This window comes from Primulina tabacum, chromosome 6 (genome assembly GCF_025594145.1).
Source record: "Primulina tabacum isolate GXHZ01 chromosome 6, ASM2559414v2, whole genome shotgun sequence".
Classification (NCBI taxonomy): Eukaryota; Viridiplantae; Streptophyta; class Magnoliopsida; order Lamiales; family Gesneriaceae; genus Primulina; species Primulina tabacum.
The window spans coordinates 4,676,339-4,685,921 of NC_134555.1; the positions used below are offsets into that span (position 1 = coordinate 4,676,339).

At 34.1% G+C, this 9,583-nt stretch overlaps 1 protein-coding gene across 2 annotated transcripts; it reads right to left on the reverse strand.

Moving 5' to 3' along the window:
* Window positions 1–2,338: 2,338 nt before the first annotated feature.
* LOC142548901 (CBL-interacting serine/threonine-protein kinase 23-like) lies at window positions 2,339–6,697 on the reverse strand. Of its 2 annotated transcripts, none has more exons than XM_075657535.1 (15): window positions 5,877–6,697; window positions 5,400–5,462; window positions 5,210–5,281; window positions 5,006–5,113; window positions 4,832–4,912; window positions 4,664–4,717; window positions 4,451–4,576; window positions 4,176–4,265; window positions 3,853–3,972; window positions 3,637–3,762; window positions 3,420–3,536; window positions 3,262–3,318; window positions 3,081–3,155; window positions 2,916–2,994; window positions 2,339–2,701 (listed from the first exon to the last, which is right to left on the reverse strand). In XM_075657535.1, exons 1-15 carry the CDS (start codon window positions 6,081–6,083, stop codon window positions 2,685–2,687), a joined length of 1,392 nt encoding a protein of 463 aa, XP_075513650.1. In that variant the 5' UTR covers window positions 6,084–6,697; the 3' UTR covers window positions 2,339–2,684. The 2 variants fall into 2 exon arrangements, with proteins under 2 accessions (XP_075513650.1, XP_075513649.1); XM_075657534.1 differs by having other exon boundaries at window positions 2,339–2,709.
* Between the last annotated feature and the right edge of the window lie 2,886 nt (window positions 6,698–9,583).

The window sequence follows — 9,583 nt, forward strand, 5'->3', positions numbered from 1 at the left end:
TCACATATTTCTTTCCTGATTTATATGTGATAAGACACATATATTTCTCATTCCCTTCATTCATTGTTTGAGTGTCATACCCATGGGAATATATATCATTAAAACTCAACAAATTTCTTTTCGATTGTGGTGAATATAAAGCATCATTGATAAAAAATTTTGTACCATTAGGTAACAAAAATTGTGCTTTACCACATCCTTCAATCAAGTCTACAGGACTTGATATTATATTCACCGTTATTTTTGTTGGTTTTAGTTCCAAGAAATATCTTTTATTTCGGAGGATAATGTGCGTTGTACCACCATCTTTTCCATATTTGAACTTCAAAAAAAAATATGCAATGAAATAAGATTACTGGCAATACATATGTAAATATAACACATATCATAATAAAACATTATTATATGAATACATGAAAAATAAATTATTGTACGTTTATATTCTACCATTATATTGTTCATTCTCAGAGAAATCATTGAGAAAATCAGTAGCATCAATATTGTTCATTTCTATCCCACCAACATATTGATCATTTCCAGATAAATCATTCATAAAATCAGCAGCATCAAAATGAGTTGAATCACTCAAACGGTCAATGCGTTCAGTGAAGTTGGTCTCTTTTTCTTTCCCCTCTATCGATTCTTTATAGAGCTTGCAAAGGTGCTTAGGGGCTCGACAAATACGAGACCAATGTCCTGGAGTGCCGCATCTGAAACAAGAACTTTCAAATCTTTTCGAGTGATTTTCATTAACACTCATGTTCTCATGATGCCTTTTCTGTGGGTGGTTCGTGACGCCCTTTTGAGATGAGTTATAAAAATAACTATCTCTATTGTTTTCAAAACCACGGCCTCGATCACGACCACTGCCAATTCCACGTCCACGACCACGTCCTCGACCTCGACCTCGACCAAAACATTGTCTTTGAATTTGATTTTGGTTTCCAGGTTTAAATTCATTTTTACTCACAGCATTTACTTCTGGAAATGCTGTTGATCCAGTGGGTCGGGACTGATGATTTCTCATTAATAGCTCATTGTTCTTTTCCGCCACAAGAAGACAGGCGATGAGTTCAGAATATCTCGCAAATCCACGCACTCTATATTGTTGCTGTAAAGTTATATTTGATGCGTGAAACGTGAAAAATATTTTTTCAAGCATTTCCGATTCTGCAACCTCATGTCCACAAAATTTTAGCTTCGAGATTATTCGATACATCGCTGAATTATAATCACTGACTTTCTTAAAATCTTGGAATCTTAACATATTCCATTCATCACGGGCGGTCGGAAGTATAACTTCCCTTATATGTTCAAATCTTTCTTTCAATCCTTTCCACAGAGCCATGGGATCTTTTTCGATGAGATATTCACATTTTAAACTTTCATCGAGATGTCGACGCAAAAATATTATAGCTTTTGCTTTTTCTTGCGACGAAGATATACCATTTTCTTTAATGATCTCGCTTAGACCCAATGACTCAAGATGCATTTCTACATCGAGAGTCCATGACATATAATTTTTTCCCGTGATGTCGAGCGCAACAAATTCGAGCTTTGTCAAATTTGACATGGTGGTACTAAAAAATTACGATGCATTTTATTAGTTAATGAATATTGCAATACAAAGTAATGGATAAACAACAATTACAAGCATTTGTAAAAATAAAGAAAACACACGAGGAGGATATTCTCCGATAAATAAAAGACTCGTGAGTATAATAACCAAAATAATTAAAAATAAACTTGAGAAAGCCATCTTCTTTTTTCTTCGAAAATTTGATGAAGAATAATTTTAGAGAATAGGAGAAAATTGGAGTGATTGAAAGAGTTTGTGAGATCATATTTATAGGGCAAAAACTAGCCGTTTTGTTACCGTTTATGACCGTTGGTGTACAAAAAAATAAATGTATGTATTTGTATAATTTTATGGTAATAATATGGTGTATATAATATTAGTCATGTTTAAATAATTATGTTTATCATATCACATTATTATAATGATGTGTCATAAGTTATTTTGTTTAAAAATCTTATAGGCTTTTATACTTGTCGTATCCCTTACCAGGAGTGTGGGATGTCGTCTTAACATCCTCCCAGGATTTATAACAAGTTTTTGAAAAATTTATTTTTATTATTTCTAATAATAACATTATATTATATATTAAATATATACACAATAAATAAATAACAGTAAAATAAATATTATTAATTTTGTTACCTTTTTCTTCTGTTTGGAGCTTGGAAAAGTATGGAGAACTTTTAGAGCTTCGTGCTGATAACGTGTTGTGAAAAATAAAAATTTATGGTAAAAAGTAAAAATCTCAAACTCTCAAAATATACCAAACTACACACTTTATAATATTTTTCTCTCTACTCAATTGTAAATTTCTTCACAAATGAGATATCTATTTATAGGAAATCTTTACAAATAATCCAAAAATAAAATACATCATTACCTACATCATCACACACAAATTTCTAATTTTACAACTCTTATTTTCAACATTTAAATATTCAACTATTACTTTTTCAACATTCAAATATTATTTTCTAACAACATCAGTGTCAAATTATTCAATTCCTTTATTCGAAAGGCGGATGGTTTCACAAAGAAACGAGGATCGCAAAAATATAAGAAAAGCACAGTCCACACTGAAAACTAGTCATGCCAAACACCAAGATCAAGACTTCAAGATACCTGCGCACCTGAAATAAGTAAAGATCAAACTTCTAATGATTTTACATGTTTGGAAAAAAGGTGAGAGCCTACAGGATGGACCAGACTTTAAACATGGCCGACATGTGCTCGCCCCTCCAAGTTCATCATCGAACATGAGGCAAATTACATCTCGTAAAATGAGCTGCTCATATGTATAACCAAAACAAAACTCAATTCGTATGAAAGAACTAACCCTCATTCGCCTCTTCTTTTATTTCACCGGTCGTCTTCCACACGATATCTTTCAAGCCAGTTGACAGGTTCTTGTAAAACTGCACTTGAAAAGAAATATAACTATATATGCTGCGATGATTTAGATCTTTGAAGTTGAATAAGAACTTGGCAATTGTAGTAACACCTTGTGAAATTCCAATGTATCTCCTCCAGTCTTGCGAAGCTCAACCATATGAAGTGAAGGTGCCACTTCAAGAATCTGCACGAGCATTTAGTAGAAGATCAGGCCAACAAACAACAATAATACTATTGATTTCACATCGACTCCCTGGGACTTTATCCAAGGCTGTTTACACAGTATATACCTCTGTAGCAACTGATAGATGACCCTTGCGTCCCGACTTCTCCCCATGAAGTTTCATCTAAAAACGATTAAACATTGAAAAATTAGTTAAGAGATGGAAAATTTGCTCAGAATGTTTTTGACAGTACAAGAACAAGTTTGTTGTGAAGATCAAATCACCTTGTAGTTGTTTTTCTTGACATCAAAACCCATCGGCGCAGCAGCTTGCTCGATTTTCGAGATAATCTCATTAGCAGGACACTTGGATGCAAATCTTGTTTCTCGTTTAACGAGCCCCTATAAAATCAAAGAATATATCAGACATCTAATTGATATTTTCATAATGGGGCGATTCAATGCTTATTTATCAAAACAAATGTAGTAAAGTAAACCTAACCATTTGTTTTTCAAAGAGTGAACTGAGATTAAGACCCTGGGACGTAGATATAAGCTCAAAGGCGTTCATGGTTACAGGTGTTGAAGGTCGTTCCTCCCGCCTCTCAACGACAAGGTTAGGAGAGTCCTGAATGTAAATTTGCGTACTTATAGAAAATCATTACATAACATTAAAACCGGTGCAAAACGTGCATAGGAGAGATGTATCAATACTTACAGTTGCTGCATTAAAAATAGCATCAATATCATCAAGATTAACATCTTCGCGTTCAAAAACAGGTAGCTTATATCCTTTCTTAAACCAATCATTTTCAAGTATCTCAGCAATTGTTATGCGCTGGTTCAAATGGAAAAACACACGATTATATAGCAATTATATAATCAAAATATTTAGAGCACAATGGTTGAAATAGCCATGAAAAAATTGATTTCTTCGATTGAAAGAGTTGAGAGTTTCTGATAACTTTTTTCTCATTTTAAATTTCTAATCCTGCTTGGGTCGGTGGGTTTTAGTGACAAGCCTAGAAAAAGTGAACATACAGTCAACGGATTGGGATCCAAAATTCTTTTGATCAATTTCTTTGCACCAGAGGAAAACCATGGAGGAGTGGAGAAGTCCGCCTTAAATATCTGCAGTCAATCGAATAGAAAATTACTTTAAGTTTGTATTTAGAAGACAAACAACACAAATGATCTCAGCCACCAAAATCCGCAAGAAATGCCAAACATAGGCAGAAAACAGGAAAAACATTTTTCTTAATGGAGTATCTGGCCAACTAGAATTATTAACAAGATGACAATCAATGACCAGTCACCTTCCTGTACAAGGTCACGAGGTTTGATTCTTCAAAGGGTAAATAACCAGCCATAAGAACAAAAAGAATAACACCGCATGACCAAAGATCTGCCTTAGCTCCATCATAACCCTTATCGTTTATAACCTAAACGATACCAAAATGAGATGATCAAAGAATAGTTGAGAAAACAAAAAATATGCTGTCTTGAACAAATAATTATTAATTGCAAACCTCTGGAGCAACATAGTTTGGTGTACCGCACGTAGTGTGAAGTAACCCATCTTCCTATCAACAAGATCGAGAATTTGGACTTGAGAATCATTTTGTCCATCTAATTCTAGAATTTACTACATAAACAAAACATTGTACAGAGAAGAGAGACGGAAGATTCAAACTAACCCGAACTTGCTGAGGTAGTGCACTCAGTCCGAAGTCAGAAACTTTAAGAACCCCTTTAGCATCAAGCAGCAAATTCTCCGGCTATAAATCAAGAAAAAATAATGAAATGACACCAAATTTTTAATTGATAAATTATCAGTAAACTACAGATAAATGAAAAAATGGCAAATTTGCCTTAAGGTCCCGATGATAAACGCCTCTGCTATGGCAGTAATCGACAGCATTAATGAGCTGGTGAAAATAGGTTCTCGCCTCGTCTTCTTTCAGCCTCCCTCTGGTAGCCTGGACTCACAGAGAACATCATAATATGCACTTGATTTATATAGAATATAATCGGATTGCCACTATCACATGTAAGCAAAAGTCTGTGGGACATACAATTTTGTCAAAGAGTTCACCACCGTTGACGAACTCCATAACAATGTATATCTTGGTCTTGCTGGCCATAACCTATAGGAGAAGATCTTTGTTTGTTTAACAAATAAATACCAATTTCGAATGCTGTAGACAAAATCTAAGAAAAATCAAGGGTTCCGAAAATCTTTTGTCTAATCAAATTTGTACCAACCTCGTACATCCGAATGACATTTGGATGCCTTATTAATTTCATGGTTGAAATTTCACGCTTAATCTGCAAATGGGATAGAAGATAAAAATTAACAGCTGATAAAATTAAAGAAAAACAAAGAGCATTCTCATCCCACGAGCAACTTCAATCACCAGCAAGTTGATCAGAGAATCAAATCAGGAAAAAAAGGAACCAATAAATTCCACTTATGATAAGGCAAAAAATATCAGAAACAATTTACTCCATCTTCAACAAAAACTATATATAAGATTTTAATTATTTTTTCGTTTGATCCAATCCAAATTTTTACACATTCAAAATCACTAACGAGATGAAAAAGGCATCAAATCCAAACAGACTAGCAAAGACGCCAATCGTCTAACAAAAGAGTCCAAAAGAAAAAAAAAAGGAAGAGAGTAAAATTACAATTCAATAATCTGGAAAGATCCCACCAAAAATCAAGAAAAACAACAGCACCTGACCGATCATCTTGTGCTTGAGAACCTTCTCTTTATCAAGAATCTTGATAGCCACATTCTCACCTGTCTCCAAATTCTTTGCAAATTTCACTTTCGCAAAAGTCCCTTCCCCAAGAGTTCTTCCCAGTTCATATCTCCCCACCCGAGTCCTCCCAGTCGAACTCCCAATCCCTCCTCCACCACTTGATCTCGATGCCATCACCATCTGGAAAAAATCTATGTATCTGTCTCTATACGTCTATGTAAAGATTCGACCAAAATAAATTTCCTTCTTTCCACAAATCCCACGATTTCCTTTCGACACACTACCCAGATTTCCAGATACAAATCCCATCCATTTATCCCCCTTTGACGCTCCTCTATCAACGGATAAGGGTCCCTTTCTATGGGTTTTTTTGAATACTCTACCCTAAAGCCTCTTCTTTTTGCAAGGTTGCCACACCTGAGACTTCGCAACACTCATCTTTTGTTTCCTGAAATACAAATTCTCTAACAAAGATATAAAAAGGAAGCAAGAAATCCGATAAAGGGGATTCAGATCACAAATTTTTCAAGATTTCCGCTCCTGACCCGGGAAAATTTTCCAAACCAGAAAATTGTAGCGCAGAGGCCATTAATAATCATCGGGCAGAATAGTTTCACATATACTTGGATAACAACAGAAAAGATACGTGAATTATTGGATTTGTGGTGGGATTCGGGTGTCTCGGATTGTGTCGGGAGTCCTGAAGTTTCTAAGAACCCGAAAATTCGAAACAATGAATTGCTAAAAACAAAAACTTTGGTTAATGTTCGCTTATGAAAGATTAATTTTTTTTGAACATACTTATGAAAGATTAACATAGGATTTATGTGAGAAAAACACACTGTATATATATAGACACATACAAATGTATTAGATTGAATTTGTCGCTTTCGTTTGTACATATTTAATTAATCTATGGAGATTTTTTAAACAACTATTATTAAAAAAATAATATAATCATAGGAGTTTACCAAAATAAGATCATTTTAGTGACGAATGTGGCAGTGAAAATACGTACATTCAGGCTGCGTTTGGTTTGGATGATAAAATAAACTAATGATTAATAAGTAAATGATAAAGAAAATGATTGTGGTAGGAATGTAATATATGATATTTTGTTTGGTATGATTTTTAAGTGTAGAATAATTTTGAATTTTTTGATGAAAGGACAAAATTGCCCTTTTTTTTTTTCTTCTTCCACTCCGGCAGCGACGGCGGCGGTCCGGCAACGTTCCGGCAACGTCGGTGCGGCCAACAGTCAACGGCGTCGACGGTTGCCGGCCGACCGGAAGTTATCGGTCGGTGGTCCGGCGTCGGCTGGTTCTCGGCGGCTGCCGGCGGCGGTTGTCGGCCAGAGGCGGCGGTGGCGGCGGTCGTGACGGGAAGTGGTGGTGAGTTTGGATATAGGAGAAGGGTAAAATTGAAAAAATAGGAAGAATTAAGAATTGAATAAATAATCCGGTGAGGATGTATTATTTTAACCCACCTAATATAACATAATCATTCATAGGAGTCATTGACTTGGTTAAATAATCACGCGTACCAAACGAGAGATAAAGTGGGTTAAAAAAAATAAACCCACCTTATCACCCATACCAAACACTCCCTTACAGTATAATTCCTCAGTTTTAGTGCACAACACTAACTAAAACAAAAAACAAAAAGTTGTTGATGAACATCCTACTTCAAAATACTCGATTGACCGAAATAATTTGTTAAAAGTTAAAACTAATAGTGAAGATTTTTCGTACATTTGACTTGTTTATTAGTACTGTCGGTAAGGTCTGAATTGGAGACGGAATGTCGAATTAAAATGATCAATATACCCTTGAACGTTGCTCTTGTTGAAAAATATATTTAAAATGTGAGTATTGAATATTTGAATGTTGAATATTTGAATGTTGAAAATAAGAGTTGTAAATATTGAAAATTAGTGTGTGATGATGTAGGTAATGATGTATTTTATTTTTGGATTATTTGTAAAGATTTCCTATAAATCTCTCATTTGTGAAGAAAATTACAATTGAGTAGAGAGAAAAATATTATAAAGTGTGTAGTTTGGTAAATTTTGAGAGTTTGAGATTTTTACTTTTTACCATAAATTTTTACTTTTTCACAACACGTTATCAGCACGAAGCTCTAAAAGTCCTCCATATTTTTCCAAGCTCCAAACAGAAGTAAAAGGTAACAAAAATAATAATATTTATTTTACTGTTATTTATTTATTGTGTATATATTTAATATATAATATAATGTTATTATTAGAAATAATAAAAATAAATTTTTCAAAAACTTGTTATAAATCCTGGGAGGATGTTAAGACGACATCCCACACTCCCGGTAAGGGATACGACAAGTATAAAAGCCTATAAGGTTTTTAAACAAAATAACTTACGACACCTCATTATAATAATGTGATATACATAATTATTTAAACATGATTAATATTATATTCACCATATTATTACCATAAAATTATACAAATACATACATTTATTTTTTGTACACCAACGGTCATAAACGGTAACAAAACGGCTAGTTTTTGCCCTATAAATATCATCTCACAAACACATTCAATCACTCCAACTTTCTCTTCTTCTCTAAAAATTATTCTTCATCAAATTTTTCGAAGAAAAAAGAAGATGACTTTCTCAAAGTTATTTTTAATTATTTTGGTTATCATACTCACGAGTCTTTTATTTATCGGAGAATATCCTCCTCGTGTGTTTTTTTTATTTTTACAAATACTTGTACTTGTTGTTTATCCATTACTTTGTATTGCAATATTCATTAACTAATAAAATGCATCGTAATTTTTTTAGTACCACCATGTCAAACTTGGCAAAACTCGAATTCATTGCTCTTGATATCACGAAAAAAAAAATTATATGCCATGGACTCTCGATGTATAAATGCATCTTGAGTCATTGAGTCTAAATGAGACCATAAAAGAAAATGGCATATCGACATCCCAAGAAAAGGCAAAAGCCATGATATTTTTGCGTTGGCATCCCATGGCTTTGTGGAAGGGATTAAAAGAAAGATTCGAACAAATGAATTTAGTGAGAAATCATCAGGCACGACCCACTGGTTCAATGACATTTCCTGAAGTAAATGTCGTAAGCAAAAATGAATTTAAATCTGGAAACCAAAATCAAAGTTATAAACAAGATTTTGGTCGTGGACGAAATCGAGGTCGTGGTCGTGGTCGTGGATGTGGACGTGGAAGTGGTCGTGGTCGTGGTCGTGGTCGTGGACGCGGCCGTGGTTTTGAAAATAATCGAGATAGTTACTTTTATAACTCATCTCAAAAGAACGTCCCAAACCATCCACAGAAAAGGCATCATGAAAATATGAGTGTTAATGAGAATCACTCAAAAAGATATGAAAGTTCTTGTTTCAGATGTGGTACTCCAGGACATTAGTCCCGTATTTGTCGAGCCCCTGAGCATCTTTGTAAACTTTATAAAGAATCATTAAAGGGGAAAGAAAAGGAGACCAACTTCACTGAACAAAGTGAATCTTTGAGTGATTCAACTCATTTTGATGCTGGAGATTTTCTGATTGATTTCTCAGACAATGATCAATTTGCTGGTGGAATAAATATGTAAAATATTTTATGTACCCATATGATAATGTTTTATTGTGTGCTATATTTTTGCATTTTATTGTCAGTAATT